The 27,037-nt window shown below is 41.8% G+C and overlaps 1 protein-coding gene across 2 annotated transcripts in view; it reads left to right on the top strand.

Annotated features, from left to right (window-relative positions):
- ELMO1 (engulfment and cell motility 1) overlaps positions 1–27,037 on the top strand; it is a 314,062-nt gene that overhangs the window by 267,412 nt on the left and 19,613 nt on the right. For both annotated transcript variants that reach the window (XM_009637203.2, XM_035892761.1), the window contains exons 17-18: positions 17,519–17,682; positions 23,328–23,440. In XM_009637203.2, coding sequence (XP_009635498.1) covers positions 17,519–17,682; positions 23,328–23,440 — 277 coding nt within the window. The remainder of the gene's footprint in view (positions 1–17,518; positions 17,683–23,327; positions 23,441–27,037) is intronic.

Below are 27,037 nucleotides of genomic sequence, written 5' to 3'. Positions count from 1 at the left end.
CTCTGGGGGGGGGGGGGGCGTGGGGGGGGGATGCTACCCCTGCCACATCCCAACCCTCACAGGCTCGCTTCGCACTGGCGCTGGAAAGGATGTGCTTCCTGAAGAGGCACCGTGCCCTAATAATAATAATAATATTCCTCAGCAATAAAAACGCACTTGTTTTATGTACTTGGAGCCTGAGATTAGTCTGACCCAGTAATACTCTCCACCAGCGGGCTTCTTAAATCAGACACAAAGAACATAGAGGGAAAAGTATGATAATTTACATCCTCTATATTCCCCACGATAGGCACATCACAATAGGGCTCCTGTTCCCTCTCGTTGCCTTCCCTTCCCCAAGCAAAGCGAGGTTCCTCCCACCTGCCCACAGCCCTTCAGTGAGCGCGAGCACAACTCCCACAGAGTTTCTCCCTGCCAGAGTTTCAGCTGCTGGTGCTGCTTCCATGCGCAGGCTGCTCTGCTTGCTGGGCTCAGAGGGTTGATTTTTAAGCTGCGTGTTAGAGATTTCCTTCCCCCCCACCCTTGTCGCCTAGCTGCATTTGACTATTGATTTGTGCTCCCTCCTTGCCTCCTGGGTCCCGGTTTGGGGTGTCAAGTGGTGCCTAAACACAGAGGGAAGCTGAAAGCTGAAGGAGCTTCTTGGTGGGATGAGAAGTTTGCATGATCAGTGGCCTCTGTCCCCAGTCCCAGGAGCCACATCCGCTCTCCTGCCAGGTGGTCCTTTGGTGGTCATCCCATACTCACCTAGCCTGAACCAACGCCTGAGTGCCCCCAACACCCTAAAGTCTATTGGGAGCTGAGGGCATTTTAACTTCACAAGTTTGTATGTTGTGTCATCCACCGCTCTGGAGATGTTTCCTACCATAGGAAGTCTCTTATCCATACTTAGGTTTCGCTACTCAGTTTCACCTCTTTTCACTACTTGCCACAATTAATAATAAATAGGATATGCAAGAAAGTGTTGTCATTGGCAGCTCTCTGCTGACTGATGTATTAAACCAATTAGAAACTGATCATTTGGATTATTAGTTCTTTTTCTAGGCCATCCTATATCTCATGTTCTGTTGTTAATTTGTTACTGACTCTCCAAGTAGCTCTAGTCTTCAGATGAGGAAATATTCCTGATGCCTTCTTTTTACTGAGGTTTCCTTGTTCATGGCTTCCTTTATTTTAAGAAGTGGGTCTGGAGGCACAAGCAGGAAAAGAAAAAGGATTAAAATGACAAATTGACCAAAAAGATGAAAATGACAAATAATATGTGGGCTGCAGTCTTCCAAAAAATCCAAGAATAAATAAAGCTTCTGTTAAAGTGCTTTGAGGAGGAGGTTGATGATAATTTTTTATCTATTTTTTTTCAAAGTGAGATCTCTGACTTCTGTAGATAAATGTTTTAAATGTCCTAGAATCTAGCCCATGTTAACAAAAGCACCTCAAAATAGATTTTACTGGACTATTTTTGTGAACAGGAGGTTGAGATAAGGAAAAAAAAAATCCAAATTAATTGATAATGCCTGTGGTAGATACATTATTGCAGTAACAATCCAGATCCAAGCCTCTTGCTTGCTAGACCTATAGATATATGTAGAAAGGCTTATTTGCAACAGTCCCTGCTGACTGATGATTTTTCAGCCACTGCCTGCTGTCTCTCATAATATATTGATTTTTGAACGGCACGGTTACCATGTTCCTAAGTAGAGTCCAGTGTTCAGTGGGACTTCTCAGATGTTTCTATCTAGACATAAATACTTCTTTTCAGTCCTTTGATCTGTTTCTCTCTCCTCAATTTTTATCCTACTTTGTGGAGGGGGGCAGGAAGAGCTTAAATTTTGAGGAACCTGAATTGTTTCCCAGTCTCACTCAGCTTGATTACAGTAACACCAGGGGCAGTTTGCCCCCATGGTTTCTCTTTTTGTTATCTCTTTTCGATAGGCACCCTACGGCAGTTCAAAAGCAGTCCTGAAAATGGGTGTAAACTAAGGATTTTTTGCTGATAGAGGAAGCATGTGAAGACTCTCCACGTACATGGGAAGCTGTACTGCTCTTCGCTTGCTGGGTGAAGTTAGGCTTGCATTGCTGCCTGAGCAAAACCTGTTAGAGCGGTGGCATGTTCCTTATCTTCACTCAAGCACTCTTTAAGTATCTGCCTGTTTCCTTTGCAGTCTCTGTACCCTCTTGGGCACACAGTGAAAAGCTGGCCGGATTTGAGCAGCCCTTTTCTCTGCAGCCTTGGTCTCCCGCGGCTGCCAACCATGCCACAGGGCACCTGCGGCCAGGGTCCGCGTGGCAGCCAAACGCCCAGGAGCTCTGGGGACAATATGCTATTACGGAATTCACTGGCTTGTTTTCCCTTCGGTACCTTCCCCAACAGAAAGCGCTGCATCTCGGCCAATAGAGGTTTTCCTAATGAGCAGCTCCGTTGCTTGTATTTTTAACATCCTATCGGGAAGCGCTCACATCCAGACTTGCTGTGTTGCTATCTCTGTGAGTAATGCCAGCTGATTATTTGGAGAAACATTTAGTGGCCACCTGTGTTTTTTATGTGGGTACCACCAACTTAGGACCTGTGAGTTTTATGAGCAATGTACTGCAGACATGCAAAGAGCACTGGTTCAGGGAGGGCAGGGGGTGGGTCATTTGGGAAGGGAAGGACCTTGGCATTGTACCGAGGAACTGAAGGACCCTCCATCAATTGTCCTTGTCACAGTGCAGGACTGAATCCGTATGAAGGACTATGCTATGTATATGTGCTGTGAACGCTTAGTAAGAAAACTATAATTTTGTTTTCATTGGGAAGTATTTACTTAACTTTGGGTTCGATCCTGCTATATTTGGGGAGATGTCTGCGTCAAATAGCAATTCTGAGGACTTGGGTTTACACAGATGGCAAAAAGCAATTAGCTGACCTTTGTACTTTCACATCAAGTATCTTTTCTTCTGAAAATGATGCTACTTAGCCCAGATTTCTGTTGAAATAGTTTAATGCCTTCCCAAGGAGCTCTAACAGGTAGCTTTCCCCCGTCCTATTTACTTCTGACAACTTTCAAAAATGGCAACAAAGCTAATAACGGTGTTCTGCACCTATATAACTCCTTTTATCTGATGAACTCAGGTGTGCATTATGAATGCTGGAGGGGTCTTGTAGTCTTACCGTGAGCTAAATACAGCAAATACTTTTCTACCCATTCTACAGTAGAAACAACATGACACATGAGGTAGGTGCATGCTGCTTTCCCAAGACCAAACATTGGTTTATATGGTGCAAGGGAGCCTCGTGGGGGATCAGAATTAATTTCACTCCAGTAATATTCTAGTGTGCAGCAAATATGTGCCCCACTTATATGTTGATGCAGGACTCTGATACAGTGATGTACAGTGCTGGATTGGGATAGCAGCTTCTTATTTTTACTGGTACAAAAAATAATGGTAATTGTCTGAACCCTGCTCTCCCTGGGCGGTCTCTCCAGCAACCATTGCTTTTGTCTGCTTGGTAGGTAATGGCTTTGAGTTGCAACACCAACTCTGCTAAGGTCACGTTTAGTTTGGCAAAGATTGATGATGTGCAGAAGAAGTTTGTAGGCTCTCTGTGCAGAAGTGAGGGTGCCAAAAGCAACAGATCAGTTTTAGGATCGTGTCACTTTGCTGGATTTTTTAATTTATTTATTTAAAGCTCAACCCTAGCATTTTGTGTTCCTGTAAATTACTGAAACCCACCAAACAAGACACAGCACGATGTATTCTGAGCTGTGGTCCTCCCCCGGGAGAGACGGGACTGAGGAAGCTGAAGTTGTAAGCTAAATTTGAACCAGGCCCCCTGAAGACGCTAGTGCTGATGGCAGGTGATATGGCAGGAGGTGTTTCTCCTCTTCATGCCAGCGGCCAGCAGCGGTGCCTCCCATGAGCCGCTTCTCCTGCCTCCCTGGCTCGCTCCTCCATGGAAACCAGCCCAGCCGTCCGGCGCTCGCTGCCCCTCGCCACTGGGCCCCTGGGCACTTCGCCCAGTTCACAGCTGCTGTGGGGAGCTGCTATTTTTCTCTCTCCTACTATAATAGCATCCTTATGAGGCTTCCCCGGGCCCATTTCTTCTCTGCAATAGAAAGTTATATGTTTCCGTGTGTGGCTTATGCTCTGATATTTGGGTTCATTTAGTATGCTCCTGGGAGTGCATTAGAAAGGAAAAAAAAAAAAAAAAGGAAGGGGGGGAAAAAAGGGAAGGAGGGGAAAAAAAAAAGGTCAGGGAAATCCTAGTCTGCAGCAGGAGTTAGAGAGAAGAAGATAAAAACAAGAAGTGGTTTTGTATGGGAAAATTGCTCTCACTGAACTGGCTATGCAGTGGTGTGGGGCAGTGACAGCGCAGGCTTCTGCCTTCTGCTGGGCAGACTTGGGAGTGCTCAGAAAACACTGGGAAATCTCATTTTTTCAGTGGAAAGCCAGTTATAAGGGTAATCCATTTAGAGAAAATGCCAGAGATGTCTGACTGTTCTCAACAGTTTTTGGACTTGATGCGTTCTTGATGCAACAGAGGGTATGGGGGTTTCCAAAGAGTCTGGTGTTTAAATATTGGGTGTACCTTCTTCTGTGGAAAACTCCTGCTCTGTATTGGTGCTGGATTCATACAGGGTTATACTCTTTATCCTAAAAACCAGGCAGAATTTTATTCCAGATGTGGTTTACACAGTCATTTCCAAGTTAGGCCATCATCGCCTTTCCCTCCCCAAATCTCTATTACCTTCCTTTGGGGTTACAGCCCCTGTATTACCAGCTCACTCCCACCTGCTGCCCATCGCCTTTACCCAATGGTTTCCCCTTGACTCTGCCATATTGACTCTCCGAGCATGTTATACAAAGAAACAGAGGTTGCATCATTCCCACCAGTCTTTCCCTTACCGGAATTTCCTCCCCCTTTCTGCCTGACTTCCAGTAGGATAAAATAGTAGAAGATTTTTACAGAAATTTTTGCTTTCATTGCTTCACGTGCTTTTTCTGCACTCTAATTGCACAATACTAATTGCACAAAAATTCAAAAGGGGAACAGCATCCTCATATCTTTAGCCTCGGTTCTAGACTCCTGGTTATCAACATGGGTAACGGGTGCCTGGACACGCTATGTCTGTGCCCCTGGACCACGTTCCCTCTAGTGTGACATCTCCCATTTGGCTTCTTTCTGGATCTGAGCAAATTTACCGAAGCAAATCCTCTGTGTAATCACATGTGAGGCAGTAGGGGAATTTCAGAATGAGTCTGATACTTTGTTGACTGCTGCAGCCTGGAGTGGACAGAATTCAACTCTAACCTTTCAAAGGAAAAAAAATATCTTGCGTTTAATTCTAAACATATCTCCTGCCCCAAAACACAAAGTAAACAGGCACAGAGTTGTAGGCAAGGGGGTGCCTGCTGGCTTATTAGAAATGTAGATTAATGACAATATGGAAAGAAATGCAGTGATCTATGACAGTATGGAAAGAAGTGCAGTGATAGCATTCAAGTTACTAGAGAAAGGGTGTTTCATCACTGGATGATTGTAAGCATTTCTCCATCCATAACTCACTAGTTGGTTACTGGAAATAACACTATTTTAAGACATTATTTACCCTCCAGGGCAGGATCGATGTGTTTCTGGAGATGTGTGTGGTTTTGTGTATGTCATTGGTAGTTTCAAATCAATAGTGGGAAGTAAACTTGAAGCCAAATACTGCAATCTTATCTTAATCCTTCTGTGAGAAAATTTCCTTTGGCTCTGATTTAATACAAGTAAAAGGAACAGTGGGAAAAAACAAAACTGAGAATGTGGTATTGACATAGTGTTCACTGGAGGAAAAAAAGTGTGATTTTTCAGGTGCTTCCTATACACGTAGTGAAGGGGGTGGAGCAGTGGGACCAATCAACACAGGTTTGATGGTCACTGATACGTCTTTAGCTAAGATTTCATATAGCTGTAGATGACTTGCCCTGTGCTTGTGCAAGGGTGTCCTGTTCCTGAAGGAAAGGATTGGGTAACCTCATTGGTTCATTCCATTCCTAATTTCTCTGGCTAGCAGATCAGTTTTGTAATCAAAGGGAGGTGGCTGAATGCTTTTGAATTGTTGATGTAAGTATTAAGTGTCAGATAAATCACTGCTGCCTATCCTGGGGAGAAGTTTATTTTCCTGTACTGCATATAGATCCCAAAAAAAGCTTCCCTTTGATCTGGGGGAGAAAAGATTGCTCCTTTGCAGCAATCAAAAATATAGGTCTCTGAAGCCATAAACCATTCCACTGCAATTTTTAGAATGAGGTATAGCAAAACATGTCATCTGTGCTTTTTCTTCTTCCAGGAATAGTCTAGCTGAATTCCTCATGTGGTTGGTTACATACCATAACTCAGGGGGAAAAATAATATGCATTCTCATTTAGATGACCAGCACAGTAGTGATATAACTACCTGAGGCAAAGATCTCATTGGACTAGACTGCACAAATTCGAAATTTTCAAAAGGTATTCTGCAGTAATTTCAGAACATTTTAAAATGGCAAAGAAAACATTTTTTTTTCCTTTTTCTTGGACATAGACATTTTGTGTATGTTTGGCAGTTCCAAGCAGATCTTGGTTTGTAATACTCCTGACAGCACTTATTACGATCTGTCAAGTCAGTAATTTGTGAGCTCTGGATTTACAGAACAATTTTTATAGCTAGCATCTAACAAGTCACGATGGATTTAATCTTTTCATTGCTTCATGTATTTTTGTGAATCATTCAGTTAATTCATGCAACTATTTTTATTCTTGTGGCACTGACTGGACTCTCTGATATCAATACAACTATCACTTGAAACTGTTGTTAGTACGAGATGTGCTAAAAAATTGGTGTTCTGTAGACATGTTTTTCAGCTCACTGCTTTCTTCAGTGACATGAATGTGAAAACAAGGGTTTACCTAAAAGTTATTACTGCTTATTTGTTATAGATTATGATGCATAATAACACATAGGTTCATTCAGAGGAATAGCACATCTGCACAACTGCCTTTTTGCATGGTTCCTAGATGTTCAGCCCTATCATTTACCATAAGTGGAAGGACGTACAAATAACTGGATTGAATGAAATAGCCCAACACCAGCATATTGAACAGTTGGCATCCACATGCATCAGAAAAACCTAATTGCATCATCTGGTTCTCTAACTCAGAGAACTGAATCCAAAACCACATTTTCAGTCTTTCTGGTCATTTTTGTTAGGTAGAACCTTTGGAAGTTTTGCTTTTTTAATAAAAAGGAATGACAGGAAAAGAGTAAAAGAAATGGTAGCATTGAAATTATGAATGCCATTTAACTAAAGTCCAGAAAAACAAAAGCTGAAGCTTCCAACTTCTACTTACCATTTTCCTTTTGTTTGTTCATGTGAGTAGCAGATAAAATGTGAGATGGTACTTTGAAATTCCTTGTTTGGATGCTTACTGTATGAGTGGTGGGCCAACTTCTGGACTTGCTGGAGAAACACGTAAGTATTAGCAAAGCTGGGCAAAATTACAGAGCTTTTGCTAATACAGTTTAATCGAGATAAACATTTTTCATAGGCAGATTTCCTTTTCTGAGGATAATGTACATGGGAAAAATTGAAGTGTTTTGTTTCTCAGATTGCTGAACAGAAACTCCACATTTTTGGGGTACTGTAAGAATGTTTAAAACAGCTAATTGCTAAACAATTTATTTTATTGCATAGAAGCTTTCAGTATTTCAACTTCTGTTCCTTACTTAGGAAAAAGTAAACATCAAAACAATTGCTCAGGATGAAAAGTCTGTTTTCTGAGCGGGTGAAGTTTTTACTTCATCAAAGTAAAACCAGCTGTCATTGAGAATAGCATGTGGGTCTGGAATTCCCTGAACCCACTTGTACTGTCCGTTTTTGGCTACAATCTTCTTTGTGTCCAACGAGAGCAATACCTTACTGACAGCCCGCAATCCTGGGCAAGCTAACCAACCCATGCAAGGCATTCCCTGTGTCTCATCTCAGGGCCCATGCATCTCTTTTATTAATATGCCTATCTGAATTAAGGAAATAAGTAGGTGATAGAGCTGCAGAATTTGCTAATCAAAAGTGGAGTTCGTTATAGACACAGTAGATGGATTTTCAAGGCCTGTTTGGTTTGGGAGAAGAAGGTTAGCAAAGAGGAGAGGCATAAAGAGGAGAGGTAGAGAAGCTGTCCTCATACTGCCTGATGCTCTGTGCTAGCTGCTGTGTTTGTGGCTCACCTGGATGGCTAGGGATCTCCATTTCTCTTGGTATTAAAAAGACACAAACCTGGGGCACTGGCTTCCTCCCCTTCCATTCAGAGGTCGACCTGGAGAGTCCCTGGAGTTGACTGGAGGCAAGGAAAGGGACAACACAAGCAGAGGCAGTGGCAGGCTTGGACCACGTGCAATTCCATGTGGCTCAGACAAGGACGGACGTCAACATAATAGTTTGCACTGGTAAAAGAGCCTGGAGATCTTTTAAGAAATGCAGCTTGTCACACATTTATTTTGGTTTTATCTCAGCTAAAGGAGATGGGAAGATGTGAAGCTGTAATGCAAAGCATTGTTCTTACATTTCTATCCATTTACGAGATGTACTGAGTAATGTTTCCAGCCCCTTCTGTTCCCCACTTTTAAAAATTCACTCCCCCACTTTTCCTGTTTTTCTGCCCATTCAAAGAGTCTTTTTTATTCATCATTATTACCCAGAACTTGAGTTCTTTGTTTTTTACACTTTCCTATGGGAAAAACTATCTCTTAGAATCTTATCCTTGCTTCCCTTCTGTAGAACCAGCTGTTTGCCAATATATTGCAGTTAATTTCATTTAGTGTATGCCACTTAATGCAATTGTGTATTTTAAGGGCAGCAGCACCCAAATGTATGCTCCTAATCATGGGTAACTCGTGCATTATTTTCCTTTAGAATTCACGAGCGTGTTGTTTGACATGTTAATTATTACATTGGTATATGACTAAGGATACAAATATCTCCTCAATTTTCCCCCTCCCCTCACTTAACATTTTGTTTGAGAAGATCAGTACATTTTGTCTGTGAAAAGCCCTGGATTAAATGCCACCCACAAATGATTTTTTTTTTTGCATGTTTTATTTTGCTAGAGGAGGTTGTCAGACATTGGGGGAAATAATGTAATATTGGCTGACCTAAGACTTCAATTAACTAACAAGGAAGTTTACAAAAACTGTCATATTAACTTTGCACATCATTTTACTGGGGCAGAAACACTTTGTCACACAGCACTTATTTCTTGCTTTGCTTACCTCAAGGCACAAAGCACAAACAGGAAAGAAATTTATTCCTTATTTCTGTTGCAAATAGTATTCTGCTAATATTAAATGTGGGGAAGAGGTTTCCTGTCTATCAGTCATTCCTGTTTCAGCCCAATACAACCCAAATAAGTGGTATTTGACTTGTGTGTTTAGATTAGCATTGTTTTGAACGGAACCCTTGGATTTGAGGGCAGCATCTGCTTTTAGCCCTGCAAGAAGCCTCTGGACTGCTTTCCCATTGTCTTGTACCAGTATGGTTGAAGACATTATGGACAGTGTTTACATGTATTTTGATGATGATTCTAAACCTAGGTGAATTTCAAGTTTGTAAAGGACTGCTGTTCACTTCCCTTTGTGTTGCTATCAATTTTACCCTCAACTTCCTCAGACCAGTCCTTAAGGAAGGCTTCCCTTCCCTCAGCTGCTTCCCAAGCCATAACTTTATAAATACATAATTTCCCCCATATTTTACCCTTTATTTTTGTATTTCCTTTTAACTGATCTTCTAACAAAATCTAATTTCTGCTTTTCCTTCAGCCTTCATTTTCCATTGAAATACAGTATCTACAGAGCCAGAGCCTCTTTTTTTTTTTTTTTTCCTTTCCGTCAAAATTTTCCACCCATTCATTTATGTTTTTTACTAGCCATCAACTAGATGCCTTCCTCCACATGCTGATACTCCCTGATGGAACGAAGCTCTGTTCCTGCTCTGGTCACTTTTCCATATTTGTAACATCCTTCCTGCTAGCTGCCTGCCTTTTTCCTTTCTCTACTCCAGTCTGTTAAAATGTGTTGTCAAAATCATCCTTTTGCCCATCCCTTTAGCCATATTACCCTGCAGTGGAATTTTCTGATAGCCTTTTGCCTTTTTTTCAATCAAGTTCAAGCTGCTTTTTGCTCCAAGCCAAAGTCTCTATCACTGTTCCGGGTTTTAATGGAGCAAGTAAATAGTAATGATAAAAAAGAACTGGAGGCCTCCTTGGTATCCAGTGGTTCTCCATCAGGATTAATGTGTCCAAGGGAAAAATAATCAGCGCAGCTAACAGAATCCTTGGGACCTTCTTTGGGAAGTGCCAAGTCGATCTGTGGCCAGCGGCTCTTCCTGCAGAGGTGGAGTAGCCCAGGGATGTAATGTAACAGAGCGCAGCAATCATTTCCACTGAACACAATTTACAAAATGCTCGCATCCAATAGCAGGATGAGCCAGGAATCTTTTGCAGGGAACTGAATTTTTTTTATATCAGTTTCTTCAGATGCAGTCACTCCTCAGCCCCCTTCCTTGCTTTTTCTCTGCCTCCCTTTCACACCTTGTTTCATGGTGCTCACCAGTCTTGTGCTCGTGACCCTGGGGCTCCCTTCTTACAAGAATGTAATGAATCCTTTATCCCCTCTCTTCATCTTCAGCCTTTTCTTTCTTCACCACCCAACCTCCTGAATCTCAGGACCCAGTGCAAGGTTGGGCTCCTTCAGGTTCTCTTCCCTCTTTTCCTCACCAGAGGGCAGGCAGCCCTGAGGCTCTGAACAAGATTTCACACTGGAGAGATCTATTGCTACAGCATTAAGTTTTCAGACACCTGCTATAGACCTTTTAAACACCTTGGGTGGAACTGTTGTCACATCTCCTACCTCTCAGCTCCATCATCTCATCTGCTAGGTGTGCTTGTTTGCTCATGCTAGGTATTCCTGCAAAATGATTCCTGCCGAACTGGGTGATGATATTGATACTGATACCACGCGGAAACAGACTGCTCAGCTTGATCAAAACCACTGGATTGTTTCAAGTCTCTTCTCTGCAAACTGAAGATATCTTGGTTCATACTAGAAAAATATAATCACAAGCAAAAGAGTTTTAAAAGAAAAGGGGAAAAAAAAAGGAAAGCCAAAACCCCAGCAACACAAACTTTTTTTTCATAGTGGGTTTTTAAATTCTGCAGAAAATGAAGTGATAAAATGTATCAGAGCTTATACCTGCTAAATCCTCTTGACAGCCGCTTTCTCATCCTGCTGCCTGAAAATGAATCAACTTAATTATTCCTGTGGCTATGTACATCCAGACGGCTTAGCGTTGCCTCTTTATCGCTGGCTACAGTAGCTGTCCTTGTGTTCTGGAACAGTTAAGAAGATTGAAAACTAGGGTGTTTTTGTAATTCCAGAGTATGCAGACTGTGATAGAAGAAATGGTCTGGAATTTCTGAGTCTCTTGGCAATGGTTAGATTGTGCCAGCACCGAGTTTAAATTTGCTTGTGTAGGATGGTGTGTTTGGATTAATATTCTAAAGTAATGTGGAGTGGAAGCATGGTACAGGCTGTGACCGAGGGTCTAGTGTAGTGAATTCACATGCACATATGTGGAGATGGGCGGGGGAAACAGCATTAAATTATCTTCCAAGGACCTTGAAGTCTCTCAGGATGACTCTTCTGAGTACTCTGGAAATATAACCATTGATCTAGTTAAGACAATTTATCCTTTGGAACAGGCTAAAAAAAAATTGTCTTGAATTACCTGGTGCACACGTTAAACACGTAAAGTTTTCATTAAAGGGGTTGGCAGGTTGCTTGTAAACTGAAGTAATTTCCTTTCCCTTCAGAGTAAAGTTTTCTTTATGGCGTCCTTTGTCAGTAAGCACTGTTTGTTAAGAATGATTTGTCCATTTCATTCTACAACCTTATTTTTGCCTGCTCTGTGGATTTAACTGAAGGAAATCCCTTTGTGACTGAAATGATCAAGCTGGATCTCAATCACCAAATTATGTTTTCTCCTTCATTTTTCACCCTGTACAAACCAAGCTGCTTCTTTTCGGGAACATTTAGATAGGAAGGAAAGTAGGTATGAATTCTTGACAACCAATTTGCAGAGGGATATCTTTCCTCATGTTTTCTGTTTGTTGGCTTGTTGATTTTTTTGAATGGTCACTGGGAAAAGGTAGTGAATGAAGCCTTAAAATTTCTCACATCTCAGATGCTTCAAGTCTGGTTGTAGAGGGGGGTCTCTGGATATAGCACAGTCCAGCCGCTGCTCTTTTATCGTATGCTGCAATGAGGTAGGGGAATCATGCCTTGCAGTACTTGCTAATTTTGAGACAAATTAGGAAAGCACTGAACAAAGCACATAATTGTAATGTGGGCTCAGGATTTATACCTAAGTCTTGTCTGTGCAGAAGAAAGGTGGACTGCCAAGGTTAATGGCAATCAGTCAGCACAACATACCAACACACGCAACCCCCCGAGTTAGTCACCAAGCAGCAATAAGCGTAACATGTGCCCCAAGATATTAGAGGTACAACTTTGTGGCTTCTGTGGTGGTCTCTGGATGTGTTCTTGCTGCTGTGAGAGGGTCATTACATGTGGAAGGGCATGATTATTCAAGAGAAACACCAATATTGTGGGGAAATAATGAGAAGGGGTCATCTCCTGTCTGGTGCTCCATAGATGGCTGGCTGTGAACGTCCAGCCCTTCAGGCTGTTATGGAGGAGGTTTCTGAGAAAGTTGATGCTGTGAGTTCGTAGAAGGAATGTGTCTGGTGAGCGGAAGGCTCAAATTTCCAGAAGCTTGCAGACAGTGGTAGGTGTCCGAGATGGCAGCCTGTCTTCTCCAGTCAGTGCCAAGGACAAATTTTGGATTGGTATGGGGTAAGTAGAGAGGCTTCTGCTTTCCATAGTTGTAAACAAGCCACTGAAATGCAGTCAGTGGGAAGGTTGCTGTAGAATTTGGCCCTAATAAACTCCTCTTTCTGATGTTGACAACTTCTGTCTTTTTCTTTTGTCCTCTTGTTGTAGAGCCCAACTGTTCAGACCTCTGCTCCATCCTGAAAGGAAGAGACTTTATTTGCATAGGCAAAAGTTGTCATGGCGAGAGAGAAGGAAGAGTAAAAGAGGGGGAAAATGTCAGAAAGGCGAAGTAGTCAGAATGTGATATGACAGAGATGAGGTCAAATAAGATAAACACAAAGCTAGACTAAAACAGCTTAACGAAAAATAAATAATTTAATGTTATGGTGATAGTGACTGTAGAAAAATATAAGACACGTTAGATAGATACAAAATAGGGAATAAGGTCCTATGTGATTAAACGAAAAAAAGTATTCTTTTTTCCTGCTGTCTTTCTCTTCATGTCTTCAGTGAATTAACCTGTCGTAGACGTAATGCAGAACTCAGGATTCTCTTACTGTACAAGAGGCCGTTGGATAAAAAGGATGTGGTTTAAAGCAAATGCGCCCATTGAAACACTCATTTCTCAGTAAGAGTAGCAAAGCGTAATGTAATTAAGACAACTGTCTACAATGTTTACGTACAATCACATTGAGTAGAGAATACCTTTAATTTCATTGTAAGGTCAGACACATGGGGAGGAAGGGTTGATACTGTCTCTCAGACAGCAGTAATCAAGGGCTGGCAACACAGCTTTGGAAATTGAACAGATTAGAAGTTCTTGGCAGTGATTCCCAAATGCTCAAGAGACTCAATGCAATCAGCAGCTTTGACATTTTGGCCAGCTAGTTAAATAGCGTTGGCTATGAACATTACAAGGCAAGCGATCACCCCTTTATGTGCTGGGCCTGGGGCATACGCTTCCTGCCTCCTCTCTCGGCAGCACGGCGAGCCGCTAAACCAAGGAGCTCTTTGGTGGTACCCTGTGAATAACTTTACAGATCATAGCAAAGAAGAAGAATTTGCATTGTTTGCATGTTGACCACAACAGTGAGTACCAGAGAAGGGAGATAAGGGTTTATACAGGATTTTGCAGCCAAGCATAAATGACAGTCTCTTAAGTCTACTGCATGTGAACCTCCTTTGCATTGTTAAGGCAAGAAAGAGCACTGCTTCGTATGGATGGTTCAGAGGTCAAACTGAAAAGAAGATCCACATACATGCAACTCCGTAAAATGCAGTATTTATTTATTTGTTTGTCCTTTTATTTAATGGGGAAAAACTACTCATTGAGGCAGTTTCCCCAGTGTGAGTGCCTGAATTTCGGAAACTAAATCTATATGTAAGCAACAAAAAATAGATCTGTACAGATATTTGAATGAATGCATGAAACCGGAACTGTACGCATGCATAAGCGATTGCAGGACTATATTTGCTTGCAAATTTGGTTTAGTGATGAAAAATCAAGGTGATATGGTAGTGATAGTTAATATAGCAATGAGGTATGGTTAGTTTAGCAGTTATACTATGTCTGTCTGTTAGAAATCGCAGTAATTTGTTGCTTTTTTAATGGCCAGGGCATTTGATCCCATGAGCAGCGATGGGGCTTAGATGTTTGATTTAAGCTACCTGGTTTTGCGTGCTTCTTTTGCATGATACTGCAGAAATTGTGACTGTGACTGCAGGCCAGCTGTAAAACCACACGTAATGACTTAGTCTGGCACAACTTCTCAGCAGGCCCGAGAAAGCAGAAGTGAAACCAGCGGCTGAATGTCACATTCTCTGGGAGGGTGAAAAGTTAAGCCCAGTTCACTGGGAGACTGGACAGTAGTGTTAGGAAGTACCAATAGCTGAATAAGTTTTCAATGGCCAAGGTTAGTTTCCAGTCTCTCCCCTCTTCTCCATTCCTGGTAGTTAATAATAATTAGTCTTAATTAATAATATATAAATATATAGAATATAAATTAATATTAATTAGCAGCAGTAAGCAGTCATTGTCAGGAAGGCGGAAAGAGGAAGACAGAGATAGTTTTAAAGATCCAACTTGTCTCTGGGATTGTCTTGTTCATTTTTTTTCCCACTACCTCTTTGAGGGCATTTCCTTCATTACGTTTCCTAAGCCTGTTTAGGTATTAAACCAAGACCCAGGGAAATCAGTAGTAGTATGCCACTCACCTTGTTGAGCACGATCCATTAACTTTCAGGTGTTGTGGTTGTTTGGCTTTCCAGTTTGTCGTTTCCAAGGTGTGACAGCACATTTCTTGCTTGGATGGGTGTGGTCTGGTGAGCGCCCTCCGAATGCAGTTGAGGCGGCGTTGATCCCTCTATAAGCAGTCTGACAGCAGGTGGGAGTTCATCTTTCAGATGGGGAAGTAGCTGATCCTCACTGGCAGGCCAGCTAAGTAACTCTTCAGAGGGATTTAGCTGCACATGGCCACCATCTAAAAACAAAGACTTCTGTGTATGAAATGAAGACTATGAAGAGTATGCAGGTGTAGAGTACAGAATTCAATGTTGCTTTTTACCATCGAACTACGTTTTAGAAGACTTCCTCAAATACATAGCGACGTTACCTATTAGATTAGTAGGAGTGGATGGAGCGGAGCTCAGCTTTGCTGGGCCAGGTTTGCAAGATTTACCAAGAGTAGGATCTTAACTGCAAGGGTGCATTCAAAGCAAGGCCCGAGCCAAATGAGCGTGGGTAGACTGCCCCATCCAGGGAGTGGAAATGTGGGAAAAGCATTTGCTGCTCACCTGAGCCAGCACCTTTGGGAGAAGTATCTTGCTCCTCTTGAAGTAGATCTCTGGGATGGATGTAGTCCCTGTAGTAAGGAAGGAGATTATCTTCAGTTCTTTAATTGCTTAGTTTCACCTGCTGGACACAGCTAAAATGAGTGCTTAGATCGCATCTGAGAAAGAAGTTACATCTCAGGAAGCAAAAATAGAAAACATAGTGCAGGCAATGAGTTAGAAGGCTGAGCAACATTTGTGAAGCAATGAAATATTCATGTGAAAACAGAAATTTTCAGAATGATTAGGGGACCTCTGAGGGGCTGAGCTTCTGTTTTAAGATACATGGTGAAGATGAAAGAATAAAGGAAAATTAACAGTGCAGAAAAATCTTTTGCCCTCTATTTGTGTCGCTGTTAATTTCTGTCACACCCGCTTTGATATCAGGGGGGTGTTACCGTTTCCTACTGTTTTTTAGCTGTTGGATTTGGGTGGGATGGGCCTTTCTAAGTCTGATAAATTGTTTTTTTCAGCCAACTTAAGCACAGCATCAGATAAATATTTCAAAGTGTGTGATCTGTACCAGCACCAAGGAAATGAGTCTAGGATTGCGAGGAGACAGACAGTAATCTGTGATATGTATTTATTTGAACTAGAGCCAAGCAATTCCCCTTAGTTAACTGTGTCTCAGCAGTTTTCTCCTGATAATATAATTAATATGCAGATAGATGGCTGTTACCCAGCCATCCTTCATTCTCATTTTTTGGTTTGCATTGTTTATGGCATAGCTTCAAAAGCAATCCTGTAATATCCTTGGCAAATTGATCTCTCTCTCTCCCCCCTGACTAATGGTTTCTTTTAGCAAGTTCTCTTTCCTTCACTGTGCATGGCTATAATGTCCCTGCAGCATAAGGCTCTCACAGAATCTGAGAGTGGTGGAGGCTGGAAGGGACCTCTGGAAGCCATCTGGCCCAAACTCCCTGCTCAAGCAGGGCCACCTAGAGCCAGTTGCCCAGGCCCGTGTCCAAATGGCTCTTGAGTGTGTCCCAAGGATGGAGACTTCACAAACTCCTTGAGCAACCTGTAGCAGTGCTCCATCACCCTCATGGTAAACAAGTCTTTCCTGATGTTCAAAGGGAACCTCCTGTGTTTCAGTGTGTGCCCATCGCCTCTGGGCATAAGGAATAAGGGAGGCAACTGGGCCACAGTTAGCAGCTTTGTGATACTGCCTTCTGGTCAGGAGAGCAGCTCTAAGACCCAGCAAGAGAGCTGTAAGGCCTGAAAAGTTCTCTGCAGCCTCTCTTGTGGGCAGTTAGACTGGCCCCTGCGGCTTGTGCACTTCACCCGGGTTGAGCTGGCAGAAGTCGGGCTGTGCATCTGCACTCTCAGTCGGCTCCTTAGGATTTTACAGCTTTTTTCTGCTGTTACGAGTTTGGTGGTGTATGTGTGCTTGTCCCTGACCTGATGGGAGCATCATCTCAGCTCAGAATGCAGAAGAGCCATGCTACTGCTGCCGTGGGCACACAAACCACAGACAGAGCGGGACTTAAACTACTGTAACCAGCAATTGTAATTTAGCTGTCCAGGGAGACAGCCAAGCAATAAATGGCACCCTCCCCACCACCCCCCAAAAAACATAATTTCTTGTTACAGAGCAGATCGAGCTTTTGCTGTAAGCTGTGATGCCCTGTCAGAAGTTGGCTTATTTTCTGGTTATGCTACTGAAAAATTGTCTTGAGACCACAATCATCTTCTATACCTAGACTAATCATCTTCTATACCTTACTGTGACCCAGAATAAGATGTGAAACAAAAACGCAGAAAGTGTTAACATAGGTTTTCTTTTCCTTTCCTTGTCAACCGCAGGTAATGCAGGTAGTGAAGGAACAGATAATGAGAGCGCTCACTACCAAGCCTAGCTCTCTGGATCAGTTCAAGAGCAAACTTCAGAATCTCAGTTACACAGAAATACTGAAAATACGCCAGTCTGAAAGAATGAACCAGGAAGATTTCCAGTCTCGTCCGATTCTGTAAGTACTGTCTTCTTTCCCCACTCATTTTTGCATGGAAGGATTAACAAATGTGAATGACATTTGTGAGCTCTTCTGGGAGAATCCAAAGAGGAAAGCTGTCCAGGGAGTCATGCTCAAAAGCAGTAGCGAGGCATCTGGTTGAAGTGCATTATGTTTTCTTCTGCTGGGAATCGTAACTTTTTCTTTGAGTTCAGTTAAACCAGATTCAGCAAATCCCTACAGAGTCTCGCAGGGCTTATTTGTATGAAACAATGCTTTGACATTTCCTAGCTTTGCATGATTGTGAACCTGGGTTTGGTGCTGGTAGTGTTTTGAGGTTTGGGGTTTGTGTTTTTTTAAAAAAAAAGACAAACACCACAACTTTGTCTTCTGTCCAAGGGCCTTTAAAAATTCCAAATGTCACTTCTCTGAGCGAGACAGGGAGGAGCCCAGAAGAAGAGGAGCCAATACACACTGGCTCCACAAACGAGTGGTGTTCTATATGAATCTTTGCTTATGGCATTGTCTTTGGTGTTAATGACAAGCAGTTACTTATTTGTAAATGATAATGTTCTGGCAGCTAGCCACTGGGATTCTCATTTCCTCGTTGTTTACTGCAAACTATCAGGTGCTAATATTGCCACCATAGCTCCTTCGCATTTCCCAGAATACCCTTTGTTCTGTTATATGAAAAATGGAGGTTGTACTTGGCTCTGGACCAAGTTCGGGCCTGTGGCTGAACTGATGCCACAGGACAGATGCAGACTCCGTGCTGCATAAATGGTGTGCTGGGAATGGCAGGAACCTTTGGAGATCAGCAGAGAAATGGTGAGGACTCCAGAAGCATCAGCTGAAACATCATGAAATCCTGACCATATTTCAGGTGGAATGGCTGGTGATTTTCCAAATCTCCTTTTCAAGGCAAAGGTATACAGAAGAGGTTGGATCAGAGCATTTCAGGATTCAGAAGCAGGATGTTTATTTTGACGTGTTTCTAAAGGATACAGATGTCTAAGTACAAGCTCTGGGGACACATTCCTCCAGGGGCAGCAGGGCAACAGCAGAAGCATAAGCTAAGTAGAATTACACACTTAAATTTTGATCATACCAAAGGGGGAATGCTTCTTTTATGTTTACAGTGTATTAGAAGATAGGACCTAATGCCCAATTAGAACTGATGTCACTCATAGTAATGCATCAATTAAAAAGCTACAAATGCTTCCAGTCAGTTTTGCTTCATTACGCTGCTCAGAAATCCCCTGCCAATCCCCTGCCATGTTTAGCGGTTCAAAGCTGCTCAGTACTGCTAAGCTTGTCACCAAAGCTTCTCGTTTTCCCTGCTTTCCCTATGAGTCAGCTGTTTAAGTATGATACAGGTCAACTATTTATATTCTCTTGCACCATTGCCTAGCCTCGTGAAACTTGCCAGTGCCCTCTGCAAGCTCTTTATTTCCAGTATCACCCTGGCTAGTTGCCGCCACAGTGCCGAGTCTCCTTCCCCATCATGGAATGAGTGAAACAGCCAACATAAATAGTTAAAAGCAACTGAAGTGTTACCAGAGACTCATTTCAGATTCAGGACAAAGGCTAAGCGTAAAGGCTATAAAAGCCAAGTAAATCGATAAGGTCTTTAAGCAATCACAACTGCATTTGCAGAGATTTAACTCTGTGCATTTGCATTTTGATTGCATCCATGATCACTTATTCTTGACTGTGAAAAGAAACAGTTCTTTCATTTTCCCCTTTTGATTTGATTCCCTGTACTGAACTGTCTCAAATTGCATAGATGGCATCGTGGCTGTGCTGTATATTTTAAAGCCTTGCAGATATGCTAAAAGAGATTGAGCACAATAGTGAATGTAAAGTCGGCAGACCTTGTTTAATACTGCGTGAGAATATGGCAATCAGATGATGGTTTTTCCTGCCTTGAACATGATAGAAGTCTTTCTTCTGCTGTTCATTGTGTGAAGCACTGAAGTTTTAAGTTTTCAAGCCACTGGATGAGAGAGGCTTCAGTTAAGTTGGATTTGAGTGTTAGCTGGACAGCGTTGCCTTAGATCCTCATAACTGCAACAACTTTGTTTTGCACGTGAGGTGAAGTTTTTTCAGTTTCTACTTTTGATTAGAGAAAGTAAAAAGTCCTTCAAAACAGAATCCATTCATGATTCTGGGATCATTATTGACCATCCAAACTGCCATTCCACAACAAAATGATAAAGTGTCACTGGTTCATTTTGAACAACTGTAGAAGAAGGTGTCTGGGAATCCTGTGGGCCTGTAGAGGACCAGAGATCTCCTTGACGCATTAAATGGCAACAGAGATGGGTTAAAGATCTGGATAAAGACCTGACGTCCAAGTGGAGACTTGCTGGTTAAAGGAGAGTTAATGCCAGCTAGGGAGCCATTGCTAAGTAACATCTGTGTGAAACCTGGCAACATACAGGGAAATAGAGGGAGGGATGTGGATGCTTTTTGGCTTTTTATCTTACAGATATTAAATGTTAAAAAGAGTCACTACAATGTTAAAAAGAGTCACTAATGCCCACTCTGAATGTGTGAAGTGATTAGGAGAGGGTATAGCTACAAGCCTGAAAGATAAAAGGACAAAACACATGAAAGCAGTTCTGGGATTACTCTTCTGTTGTGTTGTAATGATTTAAATGTCTGTAATATTCCCCATCCTGGAAGGAAAACAGCCAACAAGAAAGAGCCTTAACTATAAGCCGGAAAGGTAAAAGCTGGGGACAGACCTAACTGAAGAAGAACTAGTATAATTTGAATAATTAAAAGATAATTTCTAACGATTTTCAGATTTGCCAAGAATTCAAGTCTGTTATTTTGAAAGCAAATAACCGATACCAGTATTGCCTATAGTGCTGAGACCAGCGAGACCAGAAAATTAGCAATCATATATATTACTGTGTGGTTCCCTCAACCCTTCTGCCTTAGCAGCCCACTAACTTTTGCCATTTTTACATGACAGGAACACAGTAGGAAACTAATAGCAATTTTTAAAGCCGCTGTGTCCTTAGTCTTTCCAAGTTTGTTCTCTCTCTCCTTGCCAGGCACAAACTGTTAAGCTGACATCATCTGAAGGACAATAAATAAAATTTTCACAAGACATATTTGCATTTACGATCTTCCTTTACCTCATTCTTCCTGTTTGATTTTAAAATTAGGCAGGAGGACCTATTTCTTGTACAGAGATACTTTTTTTCTAGCCCTCCTGTCTTTAGACCCTGAGGAACTGAACTCCATTGCTTTCAGATGGCTTTCTGAAGGAGATGTAAAGATTCAAAGTAGCACGTCTTTTGTTTAACTGTGTGCCATGGTTTGATTGTTCTACCCCATTTCTGTCACCTTGAAGCAGTGGAACAGAAGCCTTGACAGTGAGGAACACTAAGTGGTGGGATCACCTTGCAAAAATGTATCTGGAGTCATGGTATCTGAAAAATAGCTCAAAACCATACAATTCAGTGTAACTGTGTGTTGCGTGAGCTGCTGAGGACAGCAAGCGCAGGTGACTGTGGCAAGGGATGGATGGACTTATGGGGTGTCACTGAATTCCAAAGTCACTGAAGACTGTCTCTCCATGGAGTAATGAGTTTTCTCCACAACCTCTGCGTGTTCAAGTATGGGGACTGTAAAGCAGGAGAGAGTGAGTGCTACCTCTGAGCTTCACGGGTGTGAGGGCAAATATGTGCACATGTGTAGAAGGACTCCAGCACATCAGCAAAGAGGCGGAAGGTGTCCCTTCTTTCCTACCTCCCTTCCTCCTATGGAAGTCTGCCTTGGAGAGTGAAGTTTATTTTCGGACTGGTTAAAAATCCTTTTTTTCCTATGGTTTGTAAAGGGCAGATGGGGCTTTAGAGGACAGAAGAAGGAATACTATGAGCAAACAGTCAGATATTAATGTGCTGGGTGTCTCATTCATTTTTTGTTTCTCCAGTAATATCTTACAACTGTGATGTTATGATATCTTCAACACCTATTTAATGATAACCATCCAATTTTTGAGTTAAACTACTTAAATATCAAGCTGATGTTTATAGCAGTCTTGAATGTTTGAAATCAGTGCAGCTGGAGATTTTAGTCTGCAACCCCGACCATCATTTAACACTGTTCTCCTCAGCCCCTGCTCCCAGCTCTTACCTGAGGAATGGGGAAGCTCATCAGCTCAGTAAAGGCAAGGCATTTATTCAAGCACAGAATTCTTTAATCACAGTATTTAACCATTCAGCATATTCATATCTTAGTTCCCAATGAGAAAACAACAGTGCTTGGAAGTTATCCTAAAGTACTAATAATACATTTCCAAAAGGTGGCCTGTTTCTATAGTTACAATGCTTCCTTGATTTTTGACCAGCTGGATTTTCACAGCTTGTAAACGTGCAGTGGGTTATGCATCAAGAACTCCAACCATTTTGTTAATATGTGGGGGAAAGATGGCATTTTTGTTTAAAGGCCTGATCTTTCTAGCAGAGGACTTCCAATGGTTTCAGTGGGGGTCTGGCAGATCAATGGTGTAGGATCCAGATGAATGTGGAAATCAGCAGAGCCTGGGCTCCCTAAGTTTTCGAGAAGAGAGAAATTTTTGTTGTCTCTATGGGATGCCACAGCTTTGCTTCCTTTTGATGATGATTGCTGGAACATACTGCCAGACAGAATGATTTTTGGTATTACCTAATTTGCACAGCAATGGAAAATTATGGTTCTGACACACTTCATATTTTATAAATCCTCTACACATTCAGTTATTTTTTAATCTTACTAGGCTTGCTGTCGAGTTGATGTTTAAACCTGTCTTTTATGTATTCTTAATGAATCTTAATGAATTCAGACATCTGTGAATCCATGTGATGGTGTATGAAATGAAACTTTAAGTATTATGTGCATACGTTCTCTGCCTACTTCTTGACATGTTGAACTCTTACAATAGAAAATGGATTTTCTGAAGGATATATAGTATTATTTCTAAATGCCCACTGGGTTTCTGCACTCCTGGCAAGAGTAAAGTTTGATCCTTGAGCAATCCCTAGTCATGGGTTAGTCCTCCCCAAAATCCTGATAATAATGAATAAAATTCTGGTAATAATTATTTGAATGGCATGGAATTAAGAACAAGCATATAGCGCTAGTCATTATTTTAGCTCATTGGCATTGCTCGCTGGTTTTTATTGTTGTTTCAAAATGTGTTTTAGCCTTCTTGTGTTGTCCTACATAACAGTGCTAGCAAAGTATACCAGCAGAGGATCGTGCAAAAAATGGTGACAGACTCTCACATAACATAAAAACAAGAAGATGACAGATCCTTCACAGTCCTGCTAATGAAAAAGCATTATTTGCTACAGAAAACCCTTATTGATGCATTATAGCAAATGTTATTTTTAGATGAGTAAAGTAAGAAACAAGTAAGTGATTTGCCCAAGTCACACACTGATGTCATAGCAGGGAGATGTCTACAACAGAGATATCCTGACTCCCATTCTCTGCTATAGGCAAAAGGGTTTTTTTCTCTAGCAGACTAGATTCTGTCCTGGGCCTGCCAGTGACTGCTGTCCCCTTCAAACTCCTTGCAGAAACATCTTGTGAGACTCTGTCTCAGAGGAAAGAGGATGGTCTTTGATTGAATTTGACAAGTGCCTACTTTCTTTCTTCCCAAGGGAGCTAAAAGAGAAGATTCAGCCAGAGATCTTGGAACTGATCAAGCAGCAACGTCTCAATCGACTTGTGGAGGGCACTTGCTTTAGGAAACTCAACAGTCGGCGTCGGCAAGGTACAGCTCAGGCTGCTTAGTCTGGCTTTTTATTGTCACTTTTGTCTAAAAGTTGAGATGAGGAATACTACTTTTTCTGGGAAGATCCTTGGTTGTAGTGCTGTCTTGACTGCTTTTACCAGGGGGCATCTGAAAGCATCTCCTAGTTACAGTTGTAGTATTTTCTGTGGTTCCCTGCAACTGGTTTTGGCTGCATCATACAGATCATCTGGAACAAGTCCAGCATTTGCCAAAAGTCTTAAGCAGCAGTCTTGCACTCTGAACTGAGTATTTTGATTTCTGCCCGGATGTCCAGGCTTCTTGAGAGGCATCTCAAAACAAAATCTCTGCCTCTGCTGGAATAGCACCTGAAACTTGGCGTAACCAGAATTTGAATCTCTAAGACTTGGACCACCTTTATATATGCAATGAGTTCATTCTGCACCCCGCCCTCCAGTAGTGCCTGTCCTTGGTTTCTGTCTTGTATTACCATACACATTAAATATATTATCGTGTTTAAATATACTTTTAAAAAGCACTTAGATCAGTAATTTGTGTGCCTTCAGATGAATACTTGATTGACATGAGAAGATTATCTTCCCAATCCTATGAGTCATTGCTCAGTGCTAGATTTACAGCTCATTTTATACAGTCAAACTCTCTATGGTTCTTTTCCCCTCAGAGAGGCACGCTTCTTCGGACAAAATAACAGGGACATAGTGTAAATTCAGCAGATTAATTGGAAGTCATATCCAAAAATTTCCCTTTCAAACTCTCATTTTGTGAAGATTCAGATTGCCATTTGTTTTCTGCTGTAAATGCAATACAAATTAGAAAGTTACAAAAGCTAAGAGTAAGAACTGACAAAGATCAATATTTGAGACATTCAGATCAATTGGGGAAAACTGCTTTCTTCACAAAGAGAAGTACCCCTGCAGTGCCTCCTTCCTTAGAAACAAGGAGGCAATTTTCCTTAATGTAGGGAGGTTGTTTTGGAAAATTTCAAAGCCTTTATGCAAGGGTTGAGCTGCAGAAAAATGTGATGCAGCTTTATGTCCTCTCTGTCAAGCCTACAAACACCTATGAAACCCACTGCACAGAGTTTATAGAAAGAGCATTAATATTCTGCTGGGAATATTTCATAGGGAGGCATGATATGTGTTTTCCCTTCAGCAGCATATTCATGAAGTGAAAGTAGCTAAAGTAACGCGTAGTTTGGTTTGGCTATCAATAGAGAGGGTTGTTTATTTTATTCCTCTCGGAGCCTTAATCCGAATGACTGAAATTCTAGGGATGGAGCAGGGTTTGTGGCAAACATTCTTCTTTTGGCAGGTCTCCAAGAGGAAGATAGACTGTTTATTTTATCTTAAACTGTTGTTAGTTCATGATTTATAGGATCAAAAGCCTTAGGGGGTATAAATTGGTTCAACTTACATAAGTAGAGTTGAAGTTAAAAAAAAAAAATCAAAAAATAAATCAACATAATCTTCTGGTCCACAGTTGAGAAGGTTGCTATGTATTATGCCTTAGAGTGAATTGTATAGGCCACCAGATTAATTGCTTTGATGTCATATTTATACAGGGCCAAAAAAGTTCACGATACTTTGGAAACAAATAAAACACTCTGCCATGCCTTGAAGAACTTGATCTTCTCTGAAATATATTGGTTTGTCAGTTGTAAGGCCATATAGAAGGGCATGTTTCTGCATGCTCTTAAGAGTTTTGTGTGCTTTATGTCAGACTCCCTGTATTCCCTGAAACAGCAGTGTAAATTATCCCCCTGGGAGGGAGGGAGAAGACACAACCATTGCAGATGTTGATGCATGAGGCCACCAGGACTAAACTCAGTAAGATCTAACACTGTGCAATCTAATGAAGAAGCAAAGTATGGTTTGTAAACACAAGCATGTTTGGCATATAAGCCATTCAGCTGGCATCTTTTTTTAGGTATGTACAGTGCCTGGCACAATCCAAATAGCAAATAGTAGGAGCTGGCACAAAGCAGAAGCAGGTCTTTTGAAATCAGCCTTTATCCTTCAGGATCCTCTGTACCCCAAGCAGAGCGAGCTATAAGACCAGGGCTGTCATGATGTCAAAAACTAGGAGATGAAGTTAAGTGAATGGAGGACCAAAGGTTTAGCTACTGATACTAAACATCAGGACAGTCAGGCTTTCAGACAATTCCTTTGAATGTCCTGATAAAAACAGTGCAAGTCCCAAATTCCTGTGTCTTCTGTTAGCCTTACCCCACCTCCCCATCTCTTCTCCACCAACACACCTCCATGTGCATGTGTCCTGTGCTACCTGGGGGTTCAGAAGCCCCATCACCTGCCGGCTGCTCCAGCTGAATTCACTTGCCATGGAGCATTACCAAGGCCCTTTAAGGGCCATGGTCCATCCAGATTGACATGGAGCTGAAACAGAAATGGGGAGTGCTGTGAGGCATCACTATTTGCCTGTTATGTGGCAGCCTACTTGTAAGAGCAGTAAGATCAGGTAGGTGTTTTACTTTAGTATGTATACTGCCTCTTTTACCTTTCCGATGATTCTTATTTTCCTTTGAGACAACCCTGAAACAAATGTCACAAACCTTGTGACAGATTGTACAAGAAGAACCTGAACATTCCCTACGCAGGAGAAGCTGAAAGCATTAAATTGCCCATTTAAAAAATAATTAACAGGCATTATCCCATGATGAAGACTCCAGAGCAAACTTGTGTTAAGACTGTTGTTTGAACATGTGGTAGGACACACATGGTTAGTCACAGTAAGTTGAAAAAATTGACTTACAAACAAATGAGCAGGGAGTTTACAGCCTCTTACGGCCTTTTGAGAAGAGGTGAAACACTTTCATTATATACTTGGCATTGGAAAGCCTCCAATCCAACAGGTGATTCACTGGGGGGATGCTGAAGATTAAGCTGTGAGGTATCTGTAGTCAGATCTCTGCCTTTTGTGTTTCAGCACAGGATTGTCATATCAGCAGGATCTCTCTGTAGCCAAAATTCAGAAATGTCATTGTTGTCCCAGCAGGATCCTTAGCACTTTCAAAGAATACATGGCCTTTCCCTCACAAGGTTTCATAGGAGAACTGCAGCACTAACTCCTGTTTTTATTAAGCATTCTTAATCAGTTGGAAATGAAACGACAAAATCCAGCTTGCCCTTCTGGTCATTGTTCAGCAGCAGATCACGAAGCTCTGCAAATCCCCACTTTGTTCCTTGACCGTGGACATCAGCTGATAGATAGACCTCCTCAGCTTTCCCCTTCCGTAGTTAATTCCTAAAAGAAAGGGGAGAAGGCTAAAGCAAAAGCCTGCAAAGCACTTTAGAACCCCTAAAGTTATTATTTCCAGTAGAGCTAAGTAGCAGATAAAGGCATTTTATTGAGGATAATAGATACTTCTGATGCTGTCATCCAGTGCATTTGTAGTTTATGTTGCTGGGTGCGCTCTTGGAAATAAATTCCCCTTTTAGCTTTATAAAGATTATAGAGAAATTGCGTGTTATTGAAGTGGTTTTGCAGCCAAAGATGAGGTTTCTTGAACAGTAATTTTTGGAAGGGAAGCCTCGTGATACACGCCATTAAATTAAAAACACAGGGCACCATGGAAGTAAT

The sequence above is a fragment of the Egretta garzetta genome, unplaced genomic scaffold (assembly GCF_000687185.1).
Source record: "Egretta garzetta isolate BGI_Z169 unplaced genomic scaffold, ASM68718v1 scaffold514, whole genome shotgun sequence".
Taxonomy (NCBI): Eukaryota; Metazoa; Chordata; class Aves; order Pelecaniformes; family Ardeidae; genus Egretta; species Egretta garzetta.
Note: the sequence above shows the minus strand (reverse complement) of the source record. Positions and strands in the feature narration are given on the sequence as shown.